Raw genomic sequence first — 14980 nt, forward strand, 5'->3', positions numbered from 1 at the left:
ATGAAACATTTCCTTGACATCAAAACAATATACATTACAGTACAATAACTCTGGCATAGAAGAGTGGACAACGGGGAGGCGGGTGGGTCAGTGAGAAATCCACAGGCAGATATAGTATCTACCAGAAAAAGCGTTACCGAAGGTAAGTAACTTGTTCTTCTGATAGATACATCTGCCGTGTGGATTCCTCACCTTGTGAATAGAGTCCCACAGCAGTCCCCACTCCCGGAGGAGGGTGTCCACTCTTCTAAAGCAGGAAATCCTGAAGGACAGAGCGCGCAAAGTGGCCGTCCCTCCTGACTTCCGTATCCAAGCAGTAATGCTTCGCGAAAGTATGGAGGGAAGACCAGGTTGCCGCCCTACAAATGTCCTCCACAGGAACACCTCTAGCCAAAGCAGAGGTAGATGACTTAGCTCTAGTGGAATGAGCTCTAATACCCTCCGGAGGCTCCTTACCGGCCAAAGAGTAGCAGATCTTTATGCACAGAACGATCCATCTTGATAAAGTCCTTTTATGGACCGCTCTTCCCTTCTTGCAGCCAGCAAAGCCAATGAAGAGTTGATCGTCCAAGCGACAGTCTCAAGTTCTGTCCAAATAAAAAGACACCGCCCTCTTAGGGTCCAGACGGTGCAACCTCTCCTCCTCCTTGGAAGGGTGTGGGGGAGGATAAAAGGTAGGGAGGGTAATGGATTGACCAAGGTGGAAAGGAGTCACCACCTTAGGAAGAAAAGCAGCCCTGGTCCTTAGAACCATCCGATCAGCATGTATGGTCAGGAACGGGGGCTTGGAACTAAGAGCTTGAAGCTCACTCACCCTCCTTGCCGAGGTAATCGCAACTAGGAAAACTGCCTTAAAGGTTAAAAGCCTCATAGGACATTTATGAAGAGGCTCAAAAGGAGAGCCCATCAGAAAAGTCAGAACAAGATTCAAGTCCCACTGAGGTACAATAAAAGGGGTAGGAGGAAACTTATTTACAAGACCCTTCAAAAATCTCAAGACAACAGGTGACTTAAAAAGAGAGGGCTGATCAGGCAAACAAATAAAAGCTGACAGTGCCGAAAGATAGCCCTTAACTGTGGCAACTGCCAGCCCCTGTTGAGCCAAAGAGAGAGCAAACCGGAGCACATCTGATAAATGGGCTCTCAACAGGTCAATATCATTCTCACCACACCAAACAACAAACCTAGACCATCTATAAGAATAGACAGTCTTAGTGGAGTCACGTCTAGCAGACAAAATGACATCCACTACATCAGGTGTGAGAGAATAGGAAATCAGGTTGCCCCGTTCAATCTCCAGGCATGAAGGTGCAATGTCTGGAGGTGGGGGTGTAGAACCTGCCCCTCCATCTGAGAGAGGAGGTCTGCCCTGAGAGGGAGACGGAGCGGCGGGTGAGAGGAGAGGTGGAGTAGATCTGTATACCACACCCTTCTTGGCCAATCCGGGGCGACCAATATAACTTGGGCCCGGTCTTGGCGAATTTTCCTCAGAACCCGAGGAATCAAGGGTATGGGAGGAAACGCGTAAAGGAGTTGACTTCCCCAACTCAACTGAAACGCATCCCCCAAGGCTCCTTGCATCGGATACTGGAGACTGCAGAATGACGGGCAGTGAGCATTCTCGCGAGTGGCAAACAGGTCCACCCGAGGGGTCCCCCACGTCCGAAAGACGTGACGAACCACCTCTGGATGAAGCCTCCACTCGTGGTCGGCAGAGAACTGCCGGCTGAGACTGTCCGCACGTACGTTCAGAACTCCGGCCAGATTATTTGCCATCAGGCAAATCTGGTGGTCCTGAACCCAGGACCAGAGACGCAGAGCCTCTCTGCCACGACACTGCGACCCCACTCCTCCCTGCTTGTTGATGTACCACATCGCGGTCGTGTTGTCCGTCAGGACTTGGATCGACCGACCGCGAAGGGAAGGGAGGAAGGCCTTGAGCGCCAAACGTATCGCCCGCAAGTCTAGAAGGTTGATGTGAAGCAACCTTTCCTCTGGAGACCAAAGACCCTTGACCTCCAGATCCCCCAGATGAGCACCCCACCCTAGAGTGGATGCATCCGAAATCACCGTGGCCACCGATGGAGGTAGATGGAAAGGCTTCCCTTGCGACAGGTTGCCTTCCACGCTCCACCAAGACAGATCCGCTGCAGTTTCTCTGGAGATCTTCACCGACTCCCCGAGATCTCCGTTGTGCTGATACCACTGCCTGCGGAGACACCACTGGAGTGCCCTCATGTGCCAGCGTGCATGGTTGACCAGGAGAATGCAAGAAGCCATCAGACCGAGCAGGCGAAGGACCTTCAGGACTGGAACGACCGCTCCAGGGTAAAACAAAGGAATCATTTCCTGTATGTCGCGAATCCTTTGAGGAGGAGGGAATGCTCGACAAACAGTAGTGTCCAGTACGGCACCTATGAACAGGTTGCGCTGGGAGGGCACCAGGTGAGACTTGGGTACATTTATCGAAAAACCCAACCTGAACAACAACTGAGTTGTCTCCTGCAGATGATGGAGCACCTTCTCCGACGACTCCGCTTTGATCAGCCAGTCGTCTAGATACGGAAACACAGGTATCCCCGATCTCCTGAGATGTGCTGCCACCACCGCCATCACCTTGGTGAAGACTCGAGGCGCAGTAGTAAGACCAAACGGAAGTACCGCAAACTGGTAGTGCTGCGACCCAACCGTGAAACGGAGATACTTCCTGTGCGACTTCAGGATTGGGATGTGGAAATACGCATCCTGCAAGTCGAGCGACACCATCCAGTCTCCTTCCATCAACGCTTGAAGAACCTGAACAAGGGTGAGCATCTTGAATTTCTCCTGCTTCAGATAGAGATTCAAGATCCTGAGGTCCAGGATAGGACGAAGCCTGCCATCCTTCTTGGGGATCAGGAAATACCGGGAGTAGCATCCCTGACCCCTTTCCTGCTCTGGGACCACCTCTATCGCAGAACAATCACTTGGGGGTATAGGGGGAAAGGGATAGGTAAGGCAGCCCCCCACTCGTACAGTGTTTAAACAATTAGAGCCTCACCTATATGTATACACATCCACATCAAAAACCACCAGGAGTAGGGACCCCTCCTTGTTAATGTCCCCAGGGATTTGTCAATGACATAGATCCAAAGGTTAGGATGTGTGTAAATACCAAAAATCACACAGGACCACTCTTACTTCATCCACCAGAAAAGTGTGAGAGATAGAGAGAGTACCTCACGGTAGCACCACCCGAGGGGGTTCCCGGTTAGTAATTACCGGTATACCCACTTCTCATCATTGGCCACTCTCTCTATGTGAAAAGACAAAAGTGCACTAAGGAAGATAATAGTGCAGACGTGAGAATAGTGATGTGAAAAAACACAAATAGTGACAAACGTCTCACCACTAACACATAATTTGAAGTGTACAAAGAAGATGTACAGACCCCTAACCAAACACACAAATAATATATAAAAGTGTGGTAGGGTTATGCTTGCTTTACCGTTTTATTCTGATGCAGCAGAACCCCACTTTTTAAAAATGGTAAATATGTACCATAACTCTTTTCAATCTCAAGCCAAAGTTCTCAGTCTTTTCATGAAGTTTGTGGACCTTGAGGGTGCTACGTTAGCACATACCAGCACCACTCAAAAGGGGGCACCGTGTTAAGCATCCACGTGTCCCAACATGTGACCGACAATAATCACAGCCACTGTCGCCGAGTCCCTCCGGCGCTTCCGACGTGGATCGTCGGAAGCGCCGGAGGGACTCGGCGACAGTGGCTGTGATTATTGTCGGTCACATGTTGGGACACGTGGATGCTTAACACGGTGCCCCCTTTTGAGTGGTGCTGGTATGTGCTAACGTAGCACCCTCAAGGTCCACAAACTTCATGAAAAGACTGAGAACTTTGGCTTGAGATTGAAAAGAGTTATGGTACATATTTACCATTTTTAAAAAGTGGGGTTCTGCTGCATCAGAATAAAACGGTAAAGCAAGCATAACCCTACCACACTTTTATATATTATTTGTGTGTTTGGTTAGGGGTCTGTACATCTTCTTTGTACACTTCAAATTATGTGTTAGTGGTGAGACGTTTGTCACTATTTGTGTTTTTTCACATCACTATTCTCACGTCTGCACTATTATCTTCCTTAGTGCACTTTTGTCTTTTCACATAGAGAGAGTGGCCAATGATGAGAAGTGGGTATACCGGTAATTACTAACCGGGAACCCCCTCGGGTGGTGCTACCGTGAGGTACTCTCTCTATCTCTCACACTTTTCTGGTGGATGAAGTAAGAGTGGTCCTGTGTGATTTTTGGTATTTACACACATCCTAACCTTTGGATCTATGTCATTGACAAATCCCTGGGGACATTAACAAGGAGGGGTCCCTACTCCTGGTGGTTTTTGATGTGGATGTGTATACATATAGGTGAGGCTCTAATTGTTTAAACACCACCTCTATCGCACCCTTTCGTAACAGAGTTAGAACCTCCTCCTGCAGAAGAGACAGATGTTCCTGGGTGCAAAAACCTTGACAAGGAGGGTAAACAGGGGGGAATTCCCGAAAGGGAAGGGCATACCCATTTTCTACAAGATTGAGAACCCAAAGATCTGACGTAACCGATTCCCAATCCTGTAGAAAATGGGTAAGCCGACCCCCAACCGGACCCACATGATCCTGAATAGCGGATCTAGGGCTGCTTTTCTGCGGCAGGGGGGTTGGAAGAGGTGGAGGAAGAGGAGGGCTGACGTCCACGAGGACGCGCTCTTTGCTTTCCCCTGTACGATCTGTACATAGAATTTTGCTGCTGCTGCTGCTGCTGCTGCTGCTGTTGGCCTTGCCAGAAATTCCGAAAGGAGCGACCAAAGCCCCTGAACCTTCTTCCGGAAGAAGCGCCCCTGATCTGGAGGCCCAAGGACTTCGCTGTTGCCCTGCAATCCTTGAACCGCTCAAGAGCAGTATCCGCCTTTTTCCCAAAGAGACCTGAGCCATCAAAAGGGAGATCAAGCAGAGTCGCCTGAACATCAACCGAAAAGTCCGATGACTTCCACCAGGCAGATCTCCTTGTCGCAACAGCAGTGCCCATAATTCGAGCCACAGAGTCAGCAGTGTCCAGACCACTTTGAATTACCTGGCGGGCAGCCGCCTGAGTGTCATTAATCACCTCCTCAAAATCCTTTCGGTTTGCGTCAGGAATTTTAGGGGCCAGGATACGTAAGGAGTCCATCAGGGCATGAACATACCTCCCCATTAGGCATGTGGCATTAGTTGACGTTAAGGCCATACTAGCCGATGAAAAGGTCTTTTTTGCCACCTGGTCCTGTTTCTTTGCCTCCTTCTCACAAGGAACCTGCGGAAAGGCACTAAGACTCTTCTTTGAACAGGCAGCCTGAATGACCAGGCTCTCCGGCGAAGGATGTGAAGAGAGAAAAGCTGGGTCCTCAGGGGCAGCCCTGTACCTCCTTGCAACACTCTTAGATACCGCAGGAGCAGACAAAGGTTTCTTCCAAACTTCCATAATAGGATCAGTCAAGGCATCATTGAATGGAAGTAAAGGCTCAACCACCGAATTTGGAGAATGCAAGACTTCTGTGAGGAGGTTAGACTTGAACTCCACTGTAGGCAGAGTCAATTGAAGGAGCTCAGCAGCTTTTCTCATAACCAGATGGTAAGGCTGGATATCCTTAGATGGAGCACCTGAGCCTGAGGGCAACTCCCACTCTGAAGAGAAATCAAGGGTCCCAGAATCCGCCAATTCCTCAAAACAGCTCTCCTCTAGTTCACCTTCTTCAACGTCAGACTGAGAGCCCATATACCTCTGCTCCTCCAGAAGGCGTTGTGCTTCTCTTCTGGATCTCTCCCTAACACGCCTCGCAGCCGGATCCACCAGCGGCTTCGACGAATTCGGGGCCGGCGCCGGTACCGAAACCGACGGCACAGAAGAATGCCCTCGAGGATGATCAGGAGCAGGCGATGCCGGAATCGGCGTCGACGACTTCGGCGGAGCCGGGAAATGCCAATGCGGCGTCGGAGCCGGCATGTAGGGCATAAACGGAGCCGGAGGATAGGAGTGAGGAACTCCCAGGCTGAAAGCCAATGGACCCGTGGGACCCGAAGGCGCACCAGAGGGGTACCATGCCCTTGAGAAGACACCATACATTGCGTTAAGAAAGCAGAAGGGTCCTGGCCTGGAGCAGGAAAGGGCGGCTGAAAACCATCAGGCCGGTCCTGAAGAGGGATCGGATTCGGCTCTTCGACAGGCGCGGAATCCACATCCTCCCGGGCCTCTTCCTCTTCACGGGCCGGGGACGGAGCCGGAGACGGACTCGGAACCGGAGAAGCTTTCGGAGCCGGAGATGGAGATCGCCCACGCGACTCAGAAGACGAGGCCTCACCTTCATGCTCGGAGACTTCGAGGGTAACCACCTTCGAACGTACCTTCTTCGGTGACCTCGACCTCGAGCCCGACTCCTTACCAGACCGACGCCGGGACTCATGTCTCCTCTTCTTGTGCCTTTTCTTCGACTTCGAAACATGATCCGCCGACTTCGAAGATGACCTCTCTCGAGAAGCAGATCTCGACCTTGCCCTGGACTTCGACCTCGCCCTTCGAGAACGAGACCTCGACGACTTCTCCTTTCCAGCTTTCACCTTCGCAACCAGAAGTTTGGCTTCTCTCTCCCTCAGGGCCTTCGGATTCATCTTCCGACATGAAGAAGAATCCTCCACATCATGGTCGGAACTTAAGCACCAGATGCAGTCTTCATGGGGGTCGGTAATGGACATCATTTTACCGCACTCCCTGCAGGGCTTGAAGCCGGTCTTCTTAGATGACATTATCGAAGAAACAGGATACAGAGAAGCAGAAATAACCACCAAAATGGCAACAATGTACCAGTAGGCTACAGAGATTCCCGATAACCGTTAGCGTCGACGACGCGGAAAAAAGGGAACTGATGTCATCACGCCGGCGTGGGCCTGTTATAGGCGTCGGTGACGTCAGCGGAGTCGCGAGCGGAGCCGTGTCTCTGTGACGTCCTATCCACGTCGGCGCAAGGCTACGAAAAAAGAATTTCCGAATGTTGCTGGCGCAAGGGGGATATTCACAAGGTGAGGAATCCACACGGCAGATGTATCTATCAGAAACTGTCGTCATCGATGTAGAGACATAAGAAGCTGTAGACACTGTCTTCCTCGACGATGAAGGAGTCGTCGACGATGTCGTCTTTGACGATGTCAAAACTGGCTTCTCGAAGGTGTGAACTTCCTTCCCAGAAGTTGATTTAGCCAGAACCTCTGAAGACTTCTTAGTTGTCTTCTTTTGAGGAGGAGCCGTAGGGCTAGGAGAGGCCACCCTTGGTCTTTTTGGAGATAATTTTGAGGAGACTGAAGAACCTTCACTCTCCTCAGAGGAATCCAGGTTATCGCTGTCCTTCAGCCTCTGGAGCCAAATTAAGAGGCGTCCCACACGGTCTTTAAGGGTTTTAGTCGAAAAAGTACGACATACCTTGCAGTCTTTCGCTGAATAATCTGGATACAGGCAATACAGGCAGTCCTTATGTCGATTATCAATGTGCAGCCTTTTCTTTCCACAAGAACCACAGGACCTAAAGAGACCCTTTTTAGGTGTGTCAGCCATAATACACCCTAATCACTGAAGAGATATTAAGAAATGTCCCAAAATACTGTAAAAACAGCTGTGAAGAAACAAAACTGAGCAGAGCTCAGAGGAGACTCCCTTAGCACAACGTGCGGTAAAAAATCTGAGGGACTAAGGCTCCTACCAGGAAGGTTCTAGAGGGAGGGGACAGCTGATTGGCTCTCTTCTAGAGTTTGGTCCTTTTTCCAAACGGACTTGGATATGTTACTAATGTATGGCATGTAGGCCTATTTCTCTATGTCTATAGGACATTACTTTATTTATGTACCGGGGAGTCCCATCCCGATGACGGGGAATGATTCAGGCATGTGAATCTATGAAAGACACCCATAATACTGGATAGCATGTTCTCCACTGACAATGCTGCTAGAGTTTCAGGATAAATACTTCTACATTTACCTAGTACGCCATACTTCATCAGACTTGCATATTGCACAATAAGCAGCTTTGCTGTAAGCTTCTCCAGTACATCTGAACAGGTGGCTTATATTAGTCAATCCATGTGTTTATGCTTCACCCATAACTACACTTAAGTGTTGTTCTGACAGAGCATTACCTGCCTGCTCAATATGTGGACACTGAAAGTAATAGTTATGAAATACTGTGATATTTGTAGCCTCCAATATAATTAATGTGTGTTATATCAGGCATGGATTCAAAACACTTTTTTACTGGATACAGAATCATGGCCATGAGAGTTGGAATTCACATTGAGGCAACCTTTATAACACATTTGTCATTTAAAATTATAAACTCCGTCTTTGCGACATTTAAGCGCAGAGTGCTCGACTCTGAAGTAGTCTTGCAAGTGAACCAGTGGGTAAATGAGGTGTTGGGAATTGTTTGTCACTAGAGTAGAATTACATCTTTTAAGGCAGGTGATGGAATAGAGGAAACATATCATGAAAATCACCAATACAATATCTGCTGTATCCCACATTGGTTAGTGAAAGGCAAGTACTTGAGATGTCTTGCTGCAATCCACCATTTAGAAATCAATTTACATTCCAATGTATGTTTCTGCTGGCTGCCACTATTTTGAATAATTTCTCAAACTTGGGTGTGGGAGCAAGGACCAAAACTTAGCCTTTTCACTGCCCTCTGGAGGTATATATACATCAAAACATTTATTGGAATACATAGAAACACAAGCAGTGAAAGGGTTTAACATGACTCACATTACTGTGGCCAGTGTGGCGTCATCAAGCCGCATGGAATGCAGAGTAAACTATCAAGGACTAGTTCGCTCATAGAATATAGAAATATAAAAGGATAACAGTGAATAATGGGGATCTTGTTTACCTTGAGCTTCTTTGTGATATCAAATACCTGAGAGCGTAGATAGATTTGTCTGTGATGCTACTCAGGAACCCCCTCCGTCATCTACAATTCTATGTTATGTATGGCCCATTCAAATCAACTCACCATGCTTTCAATAGCTATGTAATGTTAAATTAGTTCTTGGTCATGAATCATCTACAAGGCAGACCTGCCTCAGCCCCCTGACCTGTGTTACATCTGATGAGTGCAACCTACTCTCTCAACTTTCTGGTCATCCCCCCTACAAAAATTAAATACCTGGCATATTAACACCCTCCCATAACACCCTCAGCATTAATGCATCCTCAAATATTAAAAAAAGTTCCTGTTACCTGCCACCCACCATCACCACCCTCTGCATTTACCAACCAGTCCCACCAATTTATTTTAAAAAAAACAAAGCGTTCCGCTACCCTACACAACACCATATTTTCAATACACTTTTCCCCCGCCCGAATATATAAAAATATTACCTGGTGTTCAGCCACCCACCAAAAGCCCCTTTTTGTGTCTACTCTCCTACTCCACACCTGAAGATGTGCTCGCCATTCACCACCGGAGCAGAAAGCCAGCACCACACTGACAGGCTTTCTGAGAGCCCTGCCAGTGTGGCCTGTAATTCCAATTTGTGGTTCCTGCTGTTGCGACTTCATACCAGTAAAAAAACATATTTAGAATCTGGTATTCACACTAGTGAATCCATTTAGATCGCATTGCCGCAGCGGGACTCGGGGGTCCTGCACTTGACTGGTTCCGATCCTTTCTGGAGGAACGTAGTCAGAGAGGCTTGCGCCTTTTCAGTCCAAAACGGTAGCTCTGAGCTGTGGTGTTCTTCGGGGCTCCTCCCTCTCGCCAATTCTTTCTAACATATACATACATCCCTTGATCTCTGGTCTGCGGCAGATGGGGGTAATGATTTTCAACTATGCTGATGACATGCAGCTTATTTTTGCCCTCGATAACTCCTCGGAAGTGATAAAGAGCTGGGCCTACATATTGATGCAGATCTCTCTATGAGTACCCAAATAGGCTCAGTGACATCGGCATGCTTTGTCTAAATGCGCAAACTGCTCAAGATTAGACTTTTTTTTTTCTAAAGAGGCCATCACCCAAATTACAATAGCCCTTATTCTATCTAAAATTAATTATGGGAATGCCCTTTACGTTGGACTCCCAAAATTTCAGAGACATCGTCTTCAGATGATTCAAAACCAAGAAGCAAGAATCATCTACCTTAAGGCTAGACGCTGCCACATCACCCCTTTGCTTAAAGACCTCCACTGGCTCCCAGTGGAGCAACAAGCCTTGTTTAAAACCAGCTGTATACTTTTTAAAGCTAATCAAGATACTGGCCCTAGATTTATTGTCTTGCTCATCAGTAAACACTCACCCAAGCGCAAGAAACTGGTCTGTGTAAGTGCGCTATAAAAATACCCACATAACAATTATAGATCCGGCAGTCAGACTACCACCCTCAAGCACCCAACATTGGACTTACAGAAATTCTTACAGAAATTTAAGGGTGTGATCCTAGGAAATACTTACAAAAAGTTTTATTTCCATTTTCACTGTAATATATACCGTGAACCTGACCTAAAGTGTTCAGCAAGGACTACTCCTCTTATTTCAGTTTCCATTATTCCTATACATATCTTGCTTCCTAAACTTGGTATTATGCATAGGGTACTCCTGTCATTTCCAGAGTTCGTGTACACGTTTCATCTTACAGCAGGTTATTTCTATAACTATCATTTCATTGTTCCTGTACCCGTCTCTTCTTACAGTAGGTATTCTTCCTATTTAAATAAACACATTTCCATTCTTCTTGTACACAGAGCACTTATCATTTTCATTGTTTTAGTATAAATCTGCACATTTAGCCTAGTTACTCTGCATAGAGCACTGTCATCATATCTATTCTTCTTTTACACATCTTCCATATTACATTAGGTAATCTGAATTGAGCAGCGCTATAATCTCAATTTTTTCTGTTCATTGCTTCCATTTTACTGTAAGAGTTCTGATAGCACAACTATGATTTTTATTTTTTATGTGCGTATTCTCCATCTTACAGTAAACATTAAGCCTGAGCACTCATTTAATTTCCATTTTTTGAGTAAACATCCTCAAGTCTATGCTATACTACGCTATGCTGGAAAGAGCTATAATTTCCATCATTCCTAAAGACTCATTTCCCCTTAATATAGGCAATTTGCACAAAACGCTGCAACCAATTCAATTGTTCCTGCACACATCTTCCATTTTACTCTAGGTTTGCTGCCTGAAGTACTACAATAACTCCCATTGTTTATGCACACATCTTCCATCTTACTCTAGGTTTTCTGCCAGGAGCACTGCGATCAGTCTCATTGATCCTGCAAACACCTTCCATTTTACTTTAGGTATCCTGCCTGAAGTACTGCAATCTCTGCCATTGTTTATGAACACATCTTCCATCTTACTGTAGGTTTTCTGCCTGAAGCACTGCTTTCATTTCTCATGTACACATCTTCCGTCTCACCGTAGGTAAAAGGAAACTAAGCAAAAAGATATAATCTTATCAAACACAAAATGAAGACAGGAAAGTATGAAATGTAGAATATCCATAAGCTCCTTTAGTGGTCAAGACGGACAAGTGGTGTCACTTCACCAGTGTCAATTCAACGTCAATGGTCAATTTTGCAGCAAGATCCAGCTGGTGATATTCTTGGACCATCAGTTAAGTTAATATGTATGCACAAACAGGATCACTGTTTCACCAAAAATCATAAACCTGCAATTTGAATGTGCATGGATCTGGGGACAAGTTGCTTCCTGTAGCAAATGCACTAACCCTATTCTAGACACCCTGCACACCATCACAGGATCTGACTTACCTTGGTGCCAGCCGGGACAAAGCTCTTTTAATCCTGACTATGACTGCAAAAAATTCCACAAGAGCCAACAAATGGGAACTTGAGCTACTGGAGCTACTCTTTTGGTGTACTTTTTAGATAAATATACATAGCTGAAAACAACAGACATCAAAATTAAGTGCTGCAGTTAAGTCTTCATCAAGCCTTTATCAAACATCACCTTTAGATTGTTCTTTTCTTCTTTTCTCTTGATCCAGTTCAAGGCCTGCTGCTGAGGATCGATACACAGAGGGAAGCGGCTGGCACGGGTAGTTAGTATCCCATTCTGGACTGATAGCTCGTCAGGCGGGAGACCCTCTGAGCCCCACCTAGGAATGAATCACATTATGCCCTTTATCATTGTGGTTACATGTTACTGCCTCACATACAGCACCACATAGTGTTTAGTGATAAGGTTGTAAAATTGTAATGACTGTCTGTCACAACAGTATTAATATCCACTTAAATCACCCCACCCTGCTACCAAAAGAACAAATTAGTTACATTTGGTAAAACTCTTTCTGGGAGACACTATCTAGCCACAGATTCCTCGCCTCTTGAATATTTCCCTTGGCGTGCAACTGGCCATGGAAAGTTTTCGGGAGTACCATGGCGCACCAGGATGATCCCATTCTGCTCCAGAAATGACATGCAAAGCCTATATAGGCTCCACCCCTGCTTGCTGAGGTTAATTGCTATTGAGGCTGTCCGTTACCCCAGACACAGAGCCTGAAGAGCAAATTGTTTGCGACCAGTGTGAAGATTCCTGGATAGAGTCTAATCACAGAAAGGGGAGGAAAGGGAGGGTTCGGTGAGAAATATGCAGCTAGATAGAGTCTTTACAGAATAAGCGTTTTCAAAGTTAAGTAACTTTGTTAATTACAAAGGCAGAAAAGGGAAACACATGTTGTAGCCCTTTCAAGAATCACATCACAAGTGGTGACGACTTGAAAAAGGAGAGCCAATCTGGCAAATGTAAGAAGGAAGAAAGGGCTGAAAGATAACCCATATCCATGCTCAAAGAAAATCTTTGCCGGGCAAGAGACAGAACAAATAACAGAATGCGAGATAACTTGGCCAGGAGGGAGTCAATCTGGTGTGTGCCACACCAAAAACAAATTGTCCCAAGAACATGCATATACAGTTTTCTGCCTGGATGCCAAGATGACATCAACAACCTATGGAGGAAGGCCGAAGGTGTTCAGCTGTCGCCTTTTAATCTCCAAGCATGAAGGTGGAGATTGCGAAGGCCTGGGTGCAGAACCCTGCCTTGTTGTTGCGACAGCAGGTCCTCCTGAAGGGGGAGCATGATCCCAGGATAGATGCTCAAACCCAGGAGTTTTAAACATCATACTCTCAGTGTCCAATACAAAGCTACAAGAATGACTTGGGCCTGGTTGGTACTGATCTTCTTGAGAAGTCGGGGCAAGAGTGGTATCGGCAGAAAGGCACGCAGGAGTCCCAAGTTCCATTCAAGTCAGAATGCGTCTCTGAGCGAGAGACGCCTTGGAAACTCCAACATGCACAAGTGCTGACATTGTGAATTCTCAGAAGTGGTGAAGAGATGCAGTCATAGTCATAGTCATATCCATAGCCAGTTGGACGCCAAGGGAAATATTCAAGAGGCGAGGAATCTGTGGCTAAATAGTCTCTCCCAGAGAGGGCTCCAATGCCAAAGGACACAATCAAAAGCCTGGGCATCTAGCTGGATAACTATTTTAACTTTAACTATCAAGCAGCTAAACTTGCAGCCGCCTGCTAGGGTCTACTCAGGCTTCTACGAAAAATTATCCCGCTACTGTCATTCCAAGCGAAACAGATTATGGTCCAGGGTCTTATTCTTGTCACGCCTGGATTTTGGGAATGCCCTCTTTTTAGAGGCTCCTCAGTCCACCTTGCGCAAGCTCCAGGTCATCCAAAACTGCACAGCCCAAACACTCCTCCAGATTCCCCGTCGACTTTCAGTTAAACCCGGACTAAGGAGCCTCCACTGGCTTCCAGTTACGGAAAGAATTGAATTCAAGGACCTGTGCATTGCGCACCAAGCCTTTTGGAAGATGGGCTCTGCCATTAATAAATCATTGATTACCCTCTACCACCTGAATAGACAGCTCAGATCAGCATCATCCTTCCTCGCCATAGTACCCAGGATTAAAAGAGCAAGATGTGGTGGCCGCTCCTTTTCCTATGACTCGGCCAAACTTTGGAACTCCCTCCCCCTCCATCTGCGAACAGAGCCCAATGTACTCCCCTTTCTTAAACTTCTAAAAACTCTGCTTTTCAATAAATCTGAATAGTCTTCAACTGTGCACCTGCACGCATTGTCTGTAGCGCTAGGACGCCTGAGGGTAGCTATTGCGCCTAACAAATGGTCTTTTCATTTCATTTCATTTCATGATTCTCCCCTTTCATGGAAGAGGCCTTGCACCACATTGGGGTGTAAATATCACTCGAGCTCCCCGGGCCGTCGACGAACAAGTTACTTACCTTTGGTAATGCATTATCTGGTAGAGACTCAATCTAGCTACAGATTCCTTACCTACATAGGCGCCACCCAGGCGCGAGATGCCAGTACTTTTCGTTTCTCCATTCCAGAAGCGCAGAGACACGAAGTGACTGGTGTAAAAGCGTGCAAAACTAGGGCCCTGAAATGGGAGAAACCCTAGTCCTACAACATCAGTCCGAAAAGCGGGGAGGCATGGGTGGGGCTGTAACAAATCCTCAGCTAGATAGAGTCTCTACCAGATAATGCATCACCAGAGGTAAGTAACTTGTTCATCTGATAGATACTTGTAGCTGCTGAGTCCTTACCTTTGCATTAGATACCCAAGCCATACCATCCTGGCGGTTGGATGCGGACTCATGTACTAGACTAAAAAGTCTTGCAGGACTGAGCGGGCAAAGTGCCTGTCCCTGCACACGTGACCATCAAGGCAATAATTTTTTCGAACATGTGCAATGATGCCCATGTCGCTGCCTGACAGATGTCTCGGCCTGGGCAGCCTTTTCCCTGGTGGAATGAGTCCTTAATCCCTCAGGGGGCTGATTCTTTGCCAAGGCATAACAGATTTTAACGCAGAGAACAACCCAGGATGAGATAGTTCTTTTCTGCA

General features: G+C 46.8%; 1 protein-coding gene across 1 annotated transcript in view; it reads right to left on the bottom strand.

The window, feature by feature from the left end:
* DNAH10 (dynein axonemal heavy chain 10) overlaps positions 1–14980 on the bottom strand; it is a 1963751-nt gene that overhangs the window by 350544 nt on the left and 1598227 nt on the right. The window contains exon 62 of the mRNA XM_086942901.1: positions 12049–12196. Within this exon, the coding sequence (XP_086799027.1) occupies positions 12049–12196 (148 nt within the window). The remainder of the gene's footprint in view (positions 1–12048; positions 12197–14980) is intronic.

This window comes from Lissotriton vulgaris, chromosome 11 (assembly GCF_964263255.1).
Source record: "Lissotriton vulgaris chromosome 11, aLisVul1.2, whole genome shotgun sequence".
Taxonomy (NCBI): Eukaryota; Metazoa; Chordata; class Amphibia; order Caudata; family Salamandridae; genus Lissotriton; species Lissotriton vulgaris.